This window comes from Tauraco erythrolophus, chromosome 17 (genome assembly GCF_009769465.1).
Source record: "Tauraco erythrolophus isolate bTauEry1 chromosome 17, bTauEry1.pri, whole genome shotgun sequence".
Taxonomy (NCBI): domain Eukaryota; kingdom Metazoa; phylum Chordata; class Aves; order Musophagiformes; family Musophagidae; genus Tauraco; species Tauraco erythrolophus.
Genome location: NC_141481.1, coordinates 8,781,081 through 8,799,154, shown reverse-complemented (window position 1 = coordinate 8,799,154; position 18,074 = coordinate 8,781,081). Strand labels below are relative to the sequence as shown.

Below are 18,074 nucleotides of genomic sequence, written 5' to 3'. Positions count from 1 at the left end.
ACAGCAAAGGCACTGGCCGGTCTTTGAGACCCCGCCGTGACCGTGCTTCTCACCGGCCGTGTAGAGAGATGCTTCTGGGTGCAATGGCTTCGCTTTAAATACTCAAGCCACTGGGCTGGTGACTGCCCTGCCCAGCCCTTCCAGAGCTGCAGCGGGCAGCAGGCCAGGTGGCTGATGTGACACAGAGCGTGGGGGCTGCTGTGCTCCTGCCTCCACTCAGCAGCCATCCTGTCCTTCATGGCCAGGCCACCGTCCTTTGTGGCCACGCTGTCCTTCATGGCCAGGCCACTGTGCTTTGTGGCCATCCTGTCCTTCACGACCAGGCCACCGTCCTTTGTGGCCATCCTATCCTTCATGGCCAGGCCACTGTCCTTCGTGGCCATCCTGTCCTTCATTGCCAGGCCACTGTCCTTCATGGTGAGGCCACCTTTCATGTCCAAGCTATTGTCCCTCATGGCCAGCCCACCCTTCGTAGCCTTGCCCATCCTTGGTGGTCCGGCCAGCTTTCATGGCCAGCCCATCCTTTGTTACCAGGCTCTTGCCCTCCATGGCCAGGCCACCTCTCAGGTCCAGGCTGCCCCCTGTGGCGAGGCACACCGCCGTGGCCCGGCCGTCGTCCCTGGCGGCCAGCCCACCCTCCGTGCCGGGCAGCCAGGCCGTGCGGGTCGGGTCGGGCCGGATCCGGTTCGGTCCGTGCCACCTCCCCCGCGGAGGCGGCGGGAAGGCCGCGCCCGCCGAGCAGTGACGGCGGCGGCGCTTCCTGCGGGCGAGCGGCGGCGGGGCCGGAGCCTTCGTGCGGGAGCGGCGGGGCGCGGGGGGAGGGTCCCCGAGGCGCCCCACGGCCCCGGGCGGGCGGGCGGCGAGCGGAGGAGGAGGCGGCGGCGGCTGCAGTGCGGTACCGGCAGGGGAGCCCCTTCCTCCGCCTCCACCGCCGGGGAAGGAGCGAGGAGCCGCCGCCGCTCAGCCGGCTCCAGCTACCCAGGTATTTACCGGCCCTGTCCGGCTCCCGGCGGCCCCGCGCTGCCTCCGGGACCGAGCCCGGCCGGGCGCGGAGCCCGGCGGGGCAGGGAAGGGCCGATCCGCCAACCCGGGCCCGGGGGATGCGCTTCGTCGGGCGCCGCGGGACGCCCGGCCGGGCCCGCGGGCTCCTTCTCGGCGCTCTCCCGCCTCCCGGGGCCCGTCCCGGGGCCCGCTCCCCGCTGCCCCGTTCGGCCTCCGCCATCCCTGGCGTTCCAGCGTCCTGGACAGAGACAGCCGGGAGGCCGGTGTAAAAGCTGCCCTCGCGGTTTTTGGTTTGTAATGGAGCCGTCATATGCTCGCTGGGGGAAATAAAGAGGCGTTTGGGGCTGTTTTCCAAACTTCCCTTTGGGCAGCTCTGCCCCGTCCTCCCCATCTGCCCCGGGACCAGGAAAGATTGGTCACTGTCAAAAAAAAAATAAAATCCTGCTGTTGTAGAGAACTGGGTTTCTGGTGACAGGGAGGGAGTCCTCAGGGGAATAGAAAAGCAAAGCTTTATGCTGTCATTTAATAGCTGTCTTTGAAACTGCCTCGTATGATTAATTGCACCGTTAGTTCCAAAGGATGACTGCCATCTAGGAGTTAAAATGCTTTTTTTTGTATCTTGATTGTACAAAGATGACACATTCAGTGTTTCTGTGTACAACCCCTGAACATTAAAATGTTCAGAATCTGTAACTCTTGACTAGGCAACAGGAACGTTAGAGTGTCTTAGCTCCTTCGGATCTCTCTGACAAAGGATTTGAGAACTGTCTCTTATCTCTTTCTTGCACCATTTTCTTACCTAGGTCTGTTTCTGTTTACAAGTCTGAAGATGGCTGCTGCTTCTTCCTGCAACGTGGAGGAAGATGAGAGCCTGAAGGGATGTGAACTCTATGTTCAGAAGCACAACATCCAACAGATTTTAAAAGAGTGCATTGTAAACCTCTGCATAGCAAAGCCAGACCGACCCATGAAGTTCCTTAGAGAACACTTTGAGAAATTAGAAAAGGTCAGTGATTTTCAGATGACTTATAATTTTTGATTTTTAAACTGAAAAAGATGATTTAAAAAGTTTTGAATATTTCAGTACGTTTTTCCTGTTAAATTTTTAATTATCAGGCTACTGTTAAAAAACATGCTCTTAGGAGAAAAAACCCCAACCCTTTATTTGCTGATGTCTACTATAATATTGGCTATTATATAGAATTTTTTGTGCATAACATCAAGATTATATCTCTTATCAAACTGCACTTGTTAAAAATGACCCAAAGAGTTATGAGCATACATTGCAATACGATACATGCTGTCTTGAACTCTCACCTATGGGAAAAACCTGCCTGTGAGAGCAAAAGATGCTCTTCCCTGTTTATTCCAGTGTCAGGTGATGTGGTTTTCCCTTCCTTCAATACTGGACAAAATCAAGGAACCAGCAAGTTCTGAAAACCATTGGACAGTTTGCCATTTAATTTTGCTGCTCTCGCCTGCCTGCATTGCTTATCCCAGGATCCTCTAACAAGAAATGCATTCAGGGAAACTTCATATACTGTGACTGTGTTCAAAAGCAGCGTAGAGGTGGAAACATTTTAGAACATTCTCAAATTCTTACTAAAGCCTATGGGTGTCTTTTGCAGAAAGAACATGTTGTGTGAACACAACTTTTCTCTGGGGATGGGATTCCTCAAGAAATAAATGGGAGCACAGGGATGCACGTTGGTGGTTATACAAGTCCTCAGTCTGCCAGAGACTTTATTCGTGTACTTTGTTTAAGATTATTCTCTTTTTTTGAAGAAAACATCTAAAGTTTGTAGCCTTAAGATAGAGTTTTATGTATTTTTTTCCTTCTAGAGACAGAATTTTGTAAGGACAGAGCAAGAACAATAATAACTAGTGAATAATATGTAGAGCTGATATACTACAGGTGATATAAGCATTTTATACATCTCCTTGTCTGCTTTTCAGATAAATTTTTGTATAGGTGAGTATATGCCAAATTTGTGTAGCTTTAAAAAAATGCAAACATTACATTTTGGTGGAAACCCAGTAAGAAAGTCTGGAAGATCAAGGAGGGGTAGAAAGTACAAGATATTTTTTAATTGTAATGCTTATTATTAAAAAGAATCCCAGCCTCTTAGTTCTGCAAATTCTAAACTTCTGAGAGCCAAGACCCTTTTCAAGAGAGTGAAATCTCTTGAATTTCCTTTATTGCATTATGAATTGTTATCCCTCTTCATGTGTGTGATTCTGGACTTCCTGGCAAGAAGGATAAATGTGATTTTTTAAAAAAATGTTAAAATATTCTGGAGTATTTTAGAATATTCTCTGTAGCTAGTGAGATTACTTGAGTCGTTGTACTGGGGGAGTTTGACTTTATTGATCTAAATACAGTACACAGAATTGAGACAGGAAAGCAGTTCCTACCCTTCAGAAATTATATATTCTTTCATGTAATCTCCTATTATTTCCCAAAGAACAGCAGATACCAGAATTGTGTAGCAGGATATTGATCAGGACGCAAACACAGAAGCTGATGGATATTACTTGTCACAAAACAAAAGGAGATGATTTAGAAACAACCATTCTCAAGGTGTCAAATTCAGTGAACATGATGCTTAGTATGGAAGGAAGCAATCTTGCCACTGACTTTGTAGAGCAGCCTGGGAGCTAAGCCTGCTGAGTCCTAAAGCTTTAGGATGCTTCTGGAGGTTTCCAGCACTGTGATTCTTGTTCCTACATCAATTTGACTTCCTCGCTGAACCACCTCTGAGGACTTTCTTCAGGTTAATTGCACTGCGGAGGATTTTCTTCTGTAGGACAATATTTTGACTTGATTGGTTGTACAGTAACAGTTGAAGGAAGGTTTGTAAAGATAGAGAAATCATTTCAATTAAGTTTTAGCCTGTTTTTAGAAGACATTTGTCATATGTGGGTGCTCTGAAGAATCTCGATTGAATTATGAATTTAGCAATTACCTGATACAGATTTTTGTATGTGAATGAGCAATACACTGATATGGCACGTTTGCTATTAGCTCCTTTTAAGTTTGGTCCTGTGTAGGGAGAGGAGTGAAAATCTTTGGGTTTAAGCACGATTTTCTAAACAAAGTCATGCATTTTTCCACCTAAGTGTGATATTTTGGGATTATTTTCCAAACTCATTAAAATAGACAACATGTTCCACTGAAGAGAGCAGTAGAATAACAGTTTATCTGTCAAAAAATCATGTGGGCATTTGAGAGATGAAGTGTGGAATATTTTTCAAGCGATTAAAAAAGAAGTTTATGGAAAACATGTAGAGCTCAATCCACATCAGTGTACTGGAGCTACCTCAGAGGTGAATACAAAAAAAAGTGCATTTAATTTTGCTAATTCTTGACTACATCTCATGAAATCAACTCAGAAAAGCAAGATTTACTATCATATGCAAGATCAGACCAGATCATAAATGTTTTTAATCTTACTTCTGATGATGTCAGAGTTAGGTCCATTGCCTTCAGCCTACATCTGTACTGATAAATGAAAAAAGGCCAGGGAGTAACTCCTGACCCCACGACACTAACTGGCCCCAAATATAATTCTTACGTCTAACACGTCTAGGAGCAGGTTTGTTTTGGCAGGAGTCAGTACGAGCAGCTCAGAACAGAGCCAGGGAATGAGCTAATAGTTGAGGGATGTGGACTGTCCTGGGCTAATAGTACTCAGGTCCATGGCTGGGCCATTTTTTATTTCACAGTATAGACATGGCCTGAGAGGGCTGTAAAGTCAGAACATGAATAAATACTTACGAATAAAGTGCTAGAGATTGAGTTTTGATGTTTGATTCTGCAGTCATCGTTTTCAGCTGGAGAAATTCCAAGGTTAGAAGGAAACGCCTGATGCCTTTTGAAGTTTGCAGCTTATGTGTATCAAGTACAATATTAAAAAACATAACTCTGAAAATAATTGTAGAAGAACTTAAATACGTATTTTTCTGTTCACTTAATACTGGCAGGACCTGCTTGTCTTAAGATGCCAGTAATTGCTGGGAATCAACCTAAGTTTCTATATTCTGAAGTTTGCAAGTCAGTTTTCAGTATTGTGACCTACAGACTTCAAGATGATGTCTACTCTGATCATGTTAACAATTACTTTGTAAAAATCTTTAACATCCCATTGAGCACAGAAAACACTTGAAAACAGTTTAGATACCTGAGATTTTAAAAATTATGTAATGTTTTCTTTTGAATAATTTGTTTTACATTTCCCTGTCACTGTATAGAACTTCTTGTTGGTGGATGGGGTGAGGAAAACCTTTCCCTTAGGGGTATTAATGGGCTTTTTTAGAGAGTGGAAATGGGTGTTAGCTAAGAAACTGTGGCATTATTTTAATAGCTTTAATTAAATCCTGTTTACTTGAGGACTAAAGAAGGCATAGCAGAAAAGACAGAACCTGTCTTATCTCTGTTTCTTACCTTATGTGTAAAAGTTAAGTTACAGGCAAAGCCTTGTATTTCAGCTATATTGAGACTGCAAAACTTTCATTAGTGTCAGGCTGTTCAGTGTCGTGATTATATGATGAAAGGAGGAGCTGTCTTGCCAGGCTAAGCTAGGCTGTGGTTCAGTAGAAAAAAATTATAGTAAGGAGTAGAACTAATGAAGAAAATAGCACGAAAGAAGAGGAAGCAGCGGGAACCTGCAGGATATGTTTAGGCATTACCAAGTACTTTGCTGAAGCCATTTTGCATGCGGCGTATTTCAGAGCAGTGGCTTTGCTGACTGAGCCAGGTGGTCTTTGCTGATACCTTCTGGACCTGAGGTCTCTCCTGGTCCCTTCTATTGCCCTGTGCTCATGCAAGAAATACTGTCGTGCTCATACTGAACTTACCGTCTTGGATTGCTGTGGATTGGCAGTGGTTTTATGAACCCAGGCTGATGCTGCATGTCTTAAGGTACCATCCAAAAAGAGAGTTTTAGAAAAACCTGGACTCTACCGTCTGTAATTAAGAAAAGCAAAATGAGATTATCTGCGTAGCTCCACCTGGTGATATTAGACAGTATTGCACACAGACTTGGTCAGAAAATAAAGGCATTTGTGTGACAGGTTTGCTGTAAACTAGCACTAAACAGAAACTGTGAGGTAAACTACAAGTTCATTCACTGTTGATAAAATACAGTTTATTTATTTATCATAAAGAGTTTCACAACCAAAAGTATTTGAGCATCAAAATTTGAGCATCAGGCTTTTCTTCTGCCAGAGTAGTCTCTCAGTGTTTGCATTTTGTCACAACAAGAAATTTTGCAATCAGTAATTTTCACCAAAACCTGTCTGAAACAATGAAATTCATTCTTGTCAGTACAGGTTTATGCTAAGTATAACTCATTCCTTTAAGATAAGCTGGGGAGAGGTTATGGATTGGAAGGAAAATCCTGCAGAGGAAGAAGTATCAGAAAAATGCATTAACTAAGCAGTTTGATAAAAACTAACAAGACAAATATTTCTGTATCTTTCAAAGCTTGCAAAGCAGACAGGCAGTATCTGCTCGGTGGTCAGAAACGTTGATAAAGCACGTGAGAACATACCTGAGCTACCCAAGACGCTGATAGCAGCACTGGGTGCCCTCGCTGTGTGACTGTGGTTCTGAGTAGGCTTGGGCAGCCTCTGCTCCTGCCAATCCTCTGACAGCAGTACTGGAGAGGGCTGGATGAAAAGCAGCTCAGGTCGGACCTCTGTGATTGCCAGTCAGCCACAGGCAGTGTTACGAGAGGTGGCAGTTTTCTTGGAATAAAGTGAAAATTAGGTGAATTTTTAAGACCTTTCAGGCAAGCTTTCCTAACTGCAGGAGGTTTAGTGAAGGGTGGAAGATGAAAGGGATAAGAGCAGAGAGAGAGAAGAAAAGTTTTTTCCTAAGAAATAAAACTGGCTATAAGTGAAGCCGTGCTCTTACGAGCTTGGGCAGAACATGCTAGAGCGTTGCTGAGCTCCCTGTTTACTTTGTGTGTCTATAAGTGTGAGTAGCTTTCCTGGTCTCAAAGTCAAAAACTAACAAAAATAGAGCGCAGTGGTGGGAAGAGAAGGGAAGTCTGTCTGGATGTCGTCTTTGTTTCACATCTCAAGCTATTGTGTTTTACGTTCATCGGAATACTTAATCCACGTTAATCTTTAAGCATCTAAGTGGCTTTAAAGAAACAGATTCATGCTTAGCTTTGAACACATGGATGAAATACCATGCCAAATTCGTGGAAAGTTAACAGTGGTGCTGGATCAGGCACTGCCTGATGGCAAATTTCACTGGATCACAGCAGACTTTGGGAAAGCTCTTGATTCTAATGGGCTTTTACTGCGAGGAACAGGTACGTACACGTATTTGCCCCCAGCTGACTGCAGCCTTTTATAGGCTCCCAAACAGATGTGGAGGCTCTCAAGCCTTATTTTACCAATCAATTTTTGAAAAAGAGTTTGCCCAGACTTAAATCCTGCCTGTGTTGGAGTCTGTGGCTGCAGAACTGGCTGAGTACCAACCCTCTGCTTGTCTGCAGCTCAGCAAATCCCCCACTAATCTTTCGAGAGGCTGGTCAGACTGCATAGCAACTCGCCTCAAATGAAGTGGAGGTCCAGATTCAGGGATGGGAGGGTTTTGAGCTGTGGTCCTGTGATTCCTCCCCGTTCTCTGTGTTTTACAGTCATTAGAGCATCAGGCACGGTGCTCTGACAGCTACCGACCCTTTCTGTCCATTACAGCTGATTGCTTAGCCAAGGCGAGGCAGTAGCTTTTCTCTCAGGCACTGAATTATCTTCAGAATTATTCCCTTTTAATTCTCTTTCAATTGTAGGAGGTGACTTGAAGCATAGAGGTAGTTAAGCCTTGTCTGTCTTCCCACAGTGTTTATTTTGAACTGAGGGACGTACTGAATAGGAATGATAGCAAGGAGAAAGACCATGTAAAAAAATGATACAAATCAAACCAGATTTCCAATATGAAGATGAATTTTGATTTTGCTCTTGGTTTTGATTTAGTTTTCCAGTAGTTCCTCGTTAATATTCTCCTAAATGCAAAAAAAGGTGACTTCTTATTTTTAAATACCTTTTTAATGCTGCATTAATTTGTTTTAATTAGGCATATAGGATGGGAGTTGAGACTGTCCAGCTGGGCACCAGTAAGACTGGGTGGAGAGCTGCAGTTTTCATAATAGATTTAAGATTATTTGAGATTTGACTTTGTTTCAATAAAGAAAAGGACCTTAAATTTTGAAATGCTATAGGCGGAAGAATTAATTGCTTTCCGGTGTCCTCTGCTGAGGTCCGTGCCTCTGTGGTTGCCTGTTTGGCAGCCTGTGTTGGAGCTGTACCCTGACAGCTTTGTAAGCTCAAGCTGTGGAGGTTCTGCAACTCCTGGGAGCTCAGCCTGCCAGATCCATCATCCCTGGGCAAGACAGTAGGGAACTGAGAAAGTGAGCTATGGGAAACTCAAAATAAAAGCATGTCCATAATTGTTTTAGTTTGGATTTATTGGCAAATTGTGAAGAAAAAAATACCTAATGAGTTGTGATCATCCCACTGAAGGGTTAAGGGGGATACCTGGATTCTTGCCTGACCTTGCAAATTAAGTTGCTAACAAGCCTTAATACCCCTGTGCCAATGCTGTAGCACACTGAAGTTGTTTTGGGTTTCAAAAACGAAATGCCTGTGGAAGGGAGGAGAATGAAAGAGAGGAAAAAAGCTGAGTGTATATTTAAGGTGGGCAGCCCAGCACATGTGTTTTCATATTTGTATTAACATCAGATAATTTCTTAGAAGAGAGAATAAATTGAGTAGAATTTTTAGAAAATGTGGAAATGTTTTAGAGACAATATCCGCTCTGGAAAGACTAATGGAACACAAGATTTTGAATAACCATCCTTGCTGTCAACAGCACATTTGATCTGAAGGCGTCAGTATCCTTCTAAATGTTAAGTGGACCTAGGCAGCAGAAGTCTTTTAAGGAGAAAAATGGCATGCTAGCATTTAAGATTCCCTCTTTGTTGATAACCTCAATTATCAACTATCTCTTCTTATGCTGTGATGGTCCATTTCTGCCTCTTACATGTAAGTCTCACTGAGATTGGTGGCGCTTCTCTTGGATTAAGGATCTGCTGTACTGGAAGGCTGGAATAAAAAATAAACAAACAAAATAATAAAAAAAAACTTAAAAAAAATAAGCAGCTTTGTCAGTGATTAAAAACTACAGAGTGACTGTTCTGGTTGTTGCTGAAAAATGTGGCATAATATTTAGCATTTTAGTTTAAGTTATATTTATCTAGTTGAAATAGAGCTTTTCTGTGGGCATGTTTCTTCTTATACAAGGTATGTGTGCATACATTTTTATTTGGCTGGATTTTAAAAATCAGAAGTGTTAGCTATGGTTCTCTGATTATATAAGCTTTTAAGTATCAAAAACGTGATCTGTGTTTTGTAAAATAACCTCTTTTACTTTACTGTGAGGTGTATGTAAGGAGGTAGGGAAGAGGTGGTATTGGGTTGAGATACTGCAAGACACCGAAAGGGAAGACAAGAAGGGTTAACAAGTTGCAGGAGGTAAAAGGATGCCAGTAAAGGGACTTGAGAAGACGAGTGATGCATTCAGAGTGGCAGAAAAGCAGGCAGATTTTTAGCAGGAGAGTTTTGCCTAGATTGGAAATTGGGGATGAACTGAGATGCAGAGAGGCCACCAAGGATGCAGTAGTAGTAATCGAAGTGGTGGGTAACTATGGAGTTGATAAATACGTTAGTAGGAGGGGTGAATGTTAAAGATATTTCTTCGTAATGCTGTAGGAGAAAAGGTGGCATGTCACAATGGGAGGGCAAGGGAACAATAGTCGGGATTGTGTGAAAAGTCTCCAATTACAGGGCTGAATGAGTGTAAAGATAGTAGAGTTGTCCCTCATGACAAAGACAGGCTGGGAAGGGCATTAAGACCTTCCAGATTTCTCCAGCTTTCAGTGGTGGCATCAGTCAGTTCTGTGCTTCCAACAAAGTGGAGTGCTTTGTATTTGGCCTTTATTAGTTGCTATAAATCATTTTGTCAGCCTCCAGGAGTGATGGGGCTGTGTTAAAAACCTTCCTGTATGGAGAGCATCTCCTCTGGGTCAATTCCAGTGCAGAGAGAGATTAGTTATGTGTGCATGAACTGTCCTGCACGTTTGCTGTGGATAAATAGAAAGCAGATTCCAGGTCTGCCAGTCAGAAAACTTTTATGAGTGTGCTTGAGGGAAAAAAAAAAGAAAATATTTCATTTAGAGAGTACTTTGTGTTGTTGCTTTTGAATGCAATGAATAAATTGTAGGAAGCAGGGCAGAGATAGTGAGCAGTGGTACTGAATGGCTGACTTGCTTTTAAAAGTCTCCTTGGGTTGTTGTTGTAAAGCTACAGAGTTACTTGGAGCCTTCTCAGGTGCTGTCCTTCCTTCAACTGACACAGCTGAGTTTCCAGGCAGTGACAAAGCCTGAAAGGAGAGACTGGGAGAGGAACTACTGGAAGTGAATTTCTGTTTGGAAATCCTCTGTCTGATAGACAAGAAAGCTTCTGGGTCAGGAAGCGTGTGTGCTCTTCAGCAGCAGTCTGAAAGGAAGAGTAAACCTGAGAAATGTCTTGGCGTTGTGGCTGCTTCACTTGCAGTGTTTAAGCTCATTAAAAACTCATGGAAATGTTAGTTGCAAAGGCGATGACCCCATGCACTGAGGACAGCACGCTAAATTCCCGTGTTTTATACCTCCCTCTTGTAGCACAAATGTCTTAGATGAAGGTGGACATTCAGAAGATAAATGAGTCACAGCAGTTGTATTTATTTGTTCTTCTTTCTTTTAATTTGAGGAAATGAAGGTATATTTTCTTTCCTTTCTGGTTTATCATCATTGAAGTCAGTGATGGTATTCCAATTTCACCATCCATCTCCCCCAGAAATCCCAGGAAAGACTTTTGTCCACAACTTTAGCTACCTTTTTGGTCACTTGCAACATGGTCTGAATAGAAGTAGATTTAGATGATGTATATATGAAATTGGGTGTTATGGTCACACAGCAATGTTGTTTTCTAGATTTGGGGTGTGTTCATATATCATTGCATTGGACTATGGCAGCAATGCTGGAGGCTTCAGTCAGCAGCACAAACGTGGTCCCCTGCTGCCATTTAAGAATCCCTAAATTATGTGCAACGTCCACTGGGGCTGGTAGATGTGACACAGGACAGCATGAGACTCGTGTCTTCCTCAGCTGGCAGCTGAAAGCCAAGCAAGGTCATCCAAAATGGACCAGGACTATGGATAACTGCATCAAACCCTACATGTCCTGCAAGTCAAGAGCATCTCCACTGAAGCCAATGTAGATACTGGTGTGAAAGGAAGAACAAGATGCTCACTGGGGCTTGCTCAAAGGCAGTTACACTGTTTTGCAGTTGTGTCTTCCATGTGTTTTCTCATTTTAAGGTGGACATAATTGGGCAATATGATTGTGAATTATCTGTGCCATCTGAATAGAGAAGGAGATTGCTTGTTGTCATGACAACAAAAGATGGTGAGGTGTTTACTTGAAAGTGAGTTCTGCACAAGCGTTCACATCAAGCTGTGTCTGAAGATCAGTGTTTGAAGAACTAGACTTCAGAGAGTCCATTCCTCCTTCAAAATATTTTCTGTGTTTGTGCAGTTTTACCCCAGGATATATGGAAGACAGCTTTTTGAAAGCTTAACCCAAGACAGAGCGTACGCTTTTATTTTCAAAAGGCACTCTTTAGTTCAGTAATGGAAATCCTACCTAGACTACAAATAGCAGCATATGGAAAAGCCAGCCAGTCAACTATCTGCTGTTTATATAAAAGGAGTTTGTAGCGAAGAGACTTCCTTTTAAAATGAATCATATGGTAACTCACTTTTATAATCCTTTAATATCTTTTCGGCTTTAAAAGGTATTTGGGTTTAAGAGCATGCTTTGTGATATTAATTTTATCTCACTGAGCTTTCTTTCGTGTATAAATCTGTACTGGGGCAGAGGAGATATTATTTATAATTCCTTGGAAGTGCCTTTTATACAATGTGTACTGAAAAAGAAGTATGTATTTGATATTCAAATGGGGCAAACTACTGCTCTTCTCTGTAAGTAAATATGCTATGTATTAAAAGAACTGTGTAAGTTTTGCATACCATGAAATAGTTACCTGACTGACTTCTTGTTGTAGTTACATTTTAGGATACTTTCAGCTGCTCATTGTCCAGAAAGGTCTTCATTACCTTAAGCTTATAAAGAAGATGTATTTAGTTGTGTTCACTTAATATAAACAGAGAATGTTACACTATCACAGAGCTATGTAAGCTACAGTAGCCAGTAATATTGTTTGAAATTCTTCAGCTATAAGTTTGGTTTTCATGATCAGGTATTAAATACAATGATAATATGTAGCACACATACTCTTATGTTAGAAGTTTGTGCCTCTGCAAGTGCATAATTGTAATTAAGGAAGCTTGAGGCAGTCAGAGAGGAGTTTGATGTAGGGAGGAAGTTGATGAGAATGCTTAAATAGAACTTGCAGTTCTCACACGATAGGAAAATCTAGCTGAGTCGTTTTTTACATATCCAGTGCTGCTATTTGAAATTTGAGTTGGAAATGAAAAGGTTTCAGTAAGGATTTAATAGAACTGAAGTCAGCTTTTTTTTTTTTTTCTCTCTTTTTTTGATTACAGCACTTAGATCAACTGTGTTATGGCCCAGGAGCTGCGGTGTTGTAATCCCAACTTAAAAAATTAATACTGATCTTAGAAAGAACTTGTCACTTTCTGAGGCAGGTCAGGACCTTGAAAAGTCAGATCTTGAGCCAGCCCTCTACATTTTATTTCTATGCTTGTCTCTTAAATATTTCAGTAGCTCTTTAATCAAAGCAAGAATGTGTGACTTGTTACTTTCAATTATGCAGCATGGGAAATACTATTCAGTTATTTATTTCGAGTAGCAATAGTACTTCAAAGATTGGTGTCAAAGGCTCCTTAGGTTAACGAGAAGGGCATTGTCAGTGATGGTGAAGAAAGCAGCTGGAATAAGACCAGAAAAGACAAGTGACATGCCTGGATTTGTCAGACATTTGTAAACATCAATGGCAAAACATATATTAATCATCTGTTTTTCTTGAGAGCTTAAAAATTGTGAACTTGTGCCAGTTTTCTGTACCACCCTTTTCTGGTGTCATACCTGATGAGTTAACTCTAACTCATTTCCTCTGTCAATGAGACCAACTGGCTGTGTTGGTAATCTGCCACATGTCTAGCGCTGCTGCTCCCAGATCCTCCCTCCTCCACTGAATCCATGTATTAGCTCTGATTGGAAAGTCTCATTAGAAATTAACTGGGTAAGACAGAGGCCAGGTTCTGGCATCCCTTTTAAAGCAACGTCGGCTTCATGGGGTGTGCAGGGACCTCGGCATTACCGTGTTTTCTTTTGGGTAGACTGCAACGCCGCTCGTCTGGATTGTCTCAGAAATACTGGAGGTGTTTAGAGAGTGGCTGGATGACAGCTGGTATGTGAGTGTCGATCAACATAACCCTGAGGCTGCCAGGGTGCAGGTTGTGCCTATGGTGATGTAGTAGATGACAGCAAATAAAATTACTGGACTGCTGCTGCACGAGTTGGCTTGCCTCCTTACAGTGCTCGTGTCTCTCCTGCATGTGCCCTTTGGTTTCCTGAATCAGACAAGCTGAGGACAGGACATGTGGTCCATCCCATCTCCAGTTCTTCCCTGCCTTAGGCAGGGTCAGCGAAGACTAGAAGGAACCAGCTAAGAAGGCACTGAAGAGGTAGCAAAGGCAGGATGCCAGGCTGAGGTGGTACCAGGGGGCGAGGAAGTGGTCTGGGAATGAGCAGTCAGCCCCCCCGTTCCTTTGGCTGATAGGCATTGATGACACAAAGGGAGTTTTGCTCCTGTGTGCTTTCCCTTGAATCCTAGGAAGCCAAAGAATAGGAGATGAGGCTTTAGGAAAATATAATTATGGATATTCTTGTTTGTCTCAATTCTTTAGAAGTCAAATAATTCAGTGTATGGATTGACAATGTCTTGCAACTCTGACATCCTTTCTTGAAGGTTTTCTGTACTGTTTCCTGCTCTTGTTACTATCTCTTCAGGGATTCCCCTATATATTTTATTCTCCATTCCATGAATGTGAAATTTGGAGAATAATCTCCCTGTTGGCCAGCTGATGCTTGGCCAGCCATCATTTTTCATAGTTCTCCGGAGCCTACCATGGGTCTTATTTGCTTGGAAGTAGTCCCATTGATTATAAATCTGTTATATGGCAGAAATTCTGGAGTAGGGAGCATCTTTGTTCTTCCTGGTGATGGTAAGCATGCAAAGCAGAGCAATATGAATAAACCTATCTAATATATTGACGTGTGAATTCTGATATGTTCTCTGTACAAGAGACAAAGATATGTACAAGCCAACTGTGAAAATAACAGCTGTGATGTTGGGGAGTAAGCAGAAGAGGCTTGTTCTTTTGCTTTCTGAGCCAGGAGTAGCTTCAAAGATATGCCTGCAGTTTATAATACATTGGTTTCCATTACGTGTAAGAAAGAGTTGAACAGATCAGGTATTGGAGTGATGATACCTGTTCACACATTGTAGTTAGTGTCAGCCCTTTGTGCTGCTCACATTAAATTTTTAATTTTCTTTCAGTGGTACACCTGTGTAAATTGACAGTCATCCAAAGGTAGAAAGGAAAGGGTTGCTGAGAGTTGTAAAAGAAGAGTGAATCGAGTGTGTCCAGCAAGTTAGCTACATGAGTAAGAGATGTTTCATTGTCTCCTTTTGCCTTGCAGGAAGAATGCAAACAAATACTGGCTCGGCAGAAATCCAGTTCCCAGTCTGATTCTCATGACGATGAGATTTCCCCTCCTCCTCCCAACCCAGTGGTAAAAGCCCGACGCAGAAGAGGGGGGGTCAGTGCAGAAGTGTACACGGAGGAAGATGCTGTTTCTTATGTCAGAAAGGTAATGCATTGCCATCTGTCTACAGGGCAATCAAGGGACTCATATTTTGCTCACAATTGGAAATCATGGGTCAGCCCGTAAGATGGTGTCCTTATGTTGGCTTGACTGTCTTCTTCACACTCAAGTTCTTTTGCTGCTTCCTTAACTAATTACTTTTTCCATCGATGTTGCTTCAGTATTCTCTATTCTTTTCTTCCCCTGTTTGAGATGTGCTGCTAATCTGTTTCCCCCTTTAACAAGGTGGGTAATGCTCAGCCTTTTTCTTCACATTCACAGACTCCAGCAGCGTCTGAGCTTTGTCAGAACGTCACAGTTTTGGAAAGCAGCCTTTTCTATTGCTGCATTTCCTGCCTTTTTTTTTTTTTTTTTTTTCAAAAAGTCAATTCTAGTGCAAGTTTTCTTCTAACCTAGATCATTTAGGTTCCCTAGACCGTTCAGGCCCATGGTTCCCATGTTGACTGGGTGCCATCAGACCCATGGGTTTTCAGAAGTCTTTTGACGATACTTGGCAATTTTATGCGGTCATTGCCTTTGAAGACATGGCAATCCCAAATTAGATCATTTCCTCAATAAGAGCACTGATTTGACCTTCTCTTTTTTTAAACTGCCTTTTTTTCATAAAAATATCTAGCCATGATATATCGTTGATATCTCTAATAACTCTGCAAATATTTTTTTTGACTGACCAAAGCTTTCAAAGGTTATTAAAAGACAGACACTACAATAGCGTATGTCATGTTTGTTTAGGGAGCTAGGCTAAAAATGCATTTCATAGGGTTGACAGATGCTACTAATGTGCTTTTGTGCACGCCTGGAGTAGCTTTAACCCAAAGAGCCTTTTCTTTATGGGAACAGATTTTGTCAGTCCCTTTTTTTTGGCAGAATACTTTCTGCCGTTGCAGTCAGATGTCCTTTTGTCATCCACTTATGATACAAGTTCACTGGCTGCTCTGGGGATTTCTGTCCCGAGAAACAGAGAATTAGATTAGCCTTTCATCGTGAAAACAAGTATGAGGGAGTATTCTCGTAGTGGTTAAATAAAACTTGCAAGTATGTAGTAAATTTTAACAGCACTGTGGTCAAGCTATTAATGCACTACACTGTTAAAAAACTTGTGTGATATTTTAAAAGCCACTTTCAGACACTTTTCTTTCTGTGCAGTTTGCAATATCCCCCTTAAAAACTTCCATGAAGAGATCACGTTTGTCTCTGCTTAGTATGGGCTCCATATGACTCTTCTGAAAATCGAAAGAAATATTCCTTTCCACACCCCTAAGTAACTTTTTTATGTTTATAATAGAACCTGAAGTTAACTTTGTTTTCTTCCTTTTTCAACAGTGATGCCAATAAACCCTGACAGTAGCAGGGGTAGGCAAGAACCAGAAGAAGCAATACAGACTGTATCTTGTGTGTTCTGTGACTAGGGCTGTCATGATTTTAATTTCCCAGGAACTGACTGAGCTTAAATAATAATAATTTAGGGGATGGTTTCTTGTCAGGCTACAGATGCTGCAAAGAATATAGAACTAGCACTGGGAAGGTTTGTGTCAGTGCTTTGTCTTTTGCCATCAGCAAATGAATCCCATGGTGAATCTCATGGATGTGTGTTTGTGACAGAGATTTCCAGAATGCAGAAATAAAGGGAGATACTGAAAGGACAAATTATGAAACTAATCTAAAAGCGTAAAAAACAAGGCAAAGGTTGTGTTAGACTATTGCAAACAGATGGAATTTTAGATAGTAGCCAGGAAGAACCTCTGGCTTGAATTCAGATGTTGGATAGAAACACATCTGGGTCATAAGCCGATTTAAAGGATCCCTTGTAGGGGTGAGCTATAGGATGAATAGTGCTAAAGGCAGTGCAATGAGTTGTGTCACTGGAGAGAAAAATCAAAGAAGATTGAGATTTGTGATTTGAGCAAGCACATGGCGTGGCTCCATTCTGAGGAGCATGAAGGAGGATCTCTGCGGAGGGTTATTTCATTGCTTCATTCCTGAAACTAGAGAAAGCTATATTTGTCAACACATCTGATACGACATATAGTTAACAACTAACAAACAATAGGAATCTTGCTGTAAAGAGGGTTATTGGCTTGAAGAGAACGTTCAATGATTACTTGAAAGATCGATGTAAGAAATGGTCAAGTGATTCTTCCTGAGGTTTGATTTTGGTCAGATGCCTGGTTACTATGACACCTAAAGAATCTCTCCTGTGTTTTCCATGCCCCTGACCCAACAAACCCACTTTGGTCTCTGCCTTGTGGCTTTCATTGCTGCAGATTTAGACTTAGAAAGGCTAGTCTACGCTATTCCATAGTCAACTAGAAAGGTTGGAGCAGAATGTCTCAGTGATTTGATTATCTACCCTTTTGGCTCATCAGCAGTAAGCTGAACAGCTACGGTATTCTTAATAGAGCAAGGGTTCGGGACTGCAGTTCTATCCAGGGTTTGTCTGAAAGGGTAAAAACCAAGAATAAGATAGTGGCCAAATGCTCATTTTATTGAACATTGAAGAATTTAAACTTTTGGATAAGTTAGATTACATACAAATATGCAGTTTATACATATACACTTCTCTAGTCTTAATTGGAGTAGTCTGATGACTACAGCAGTCAATATAAGTGATGTCTGAAGCGCAGAGTTTAACTTCAGATCTTCACAGTGCAGTATTTTCCCTTGAAATAAATCTAGATAATTTTTTTTGTGAGGACTGGTTCTATGTCAGTTTTCCCATTTGAGACATCCATCTTCTGGGTGGATGAGTAGTATATTGCCTTTCCAGGATGAGGAAAGGAAACTACCTACCTTCAGCAAACATACTAACTTAAATAAGATAGATACACTATTTCTATCATAAGAAAATGTGAAAGGTAAATGCCCATTATCAGACCTTTTTTGTACAGTAACTAAAACAGGCAGATAGATGTTGATTTTCAGATTGGAGTAAAATTTATTTAACACTTAAAGCTTTTGCTAGGCTCAATTCTGTCCCCTTATAACTAAATTATTAAGGAAAATCACATTACTAAAGTGAAAGAACATCTTTTACAAGTCATAACCTTGTTACAAATTCATTATGCTCTTGCAAATTACAAAATCTCT

At 41.8% G+C, this 18,074-nt stretch overlaps 1 protein-coding gene across 2 annotated transcripts in view; it reads left to right on the top strand.

Moving 5' to 3' along the window:
* The window catches only part of PRKAR1B (protein kinase cAMP-dependent type I regulatory subunit beta), a 101,898-nt gene that overhangs the window by 653 nt on the left and 83,171 nt on the right, over nt 1-18,074 (top strand). The window contains exons 1-3 of one of the 2 annotated variants that reach the window (XM_086621988.1): nt 919-982; nt 1,806-2,008; nt 14,802-14,972. In XM_086621988.1, the coding sequence (XP_086478114.1) occupies nt 1,832-2,008; nt 14,802-14,972 (348 nt within the window). In that variant the 5' untranslated portion in view covers nt 919-982; nt 1,806-1,831. Of the gene's footprint in view, nt 1-918; nt 983-1,805; nt 2,009-14,801; nt 14,973-18,074 lie in introns of those variants that run through there. The other variant, XM_086621989.1, reaches the window with a different exon arrangement.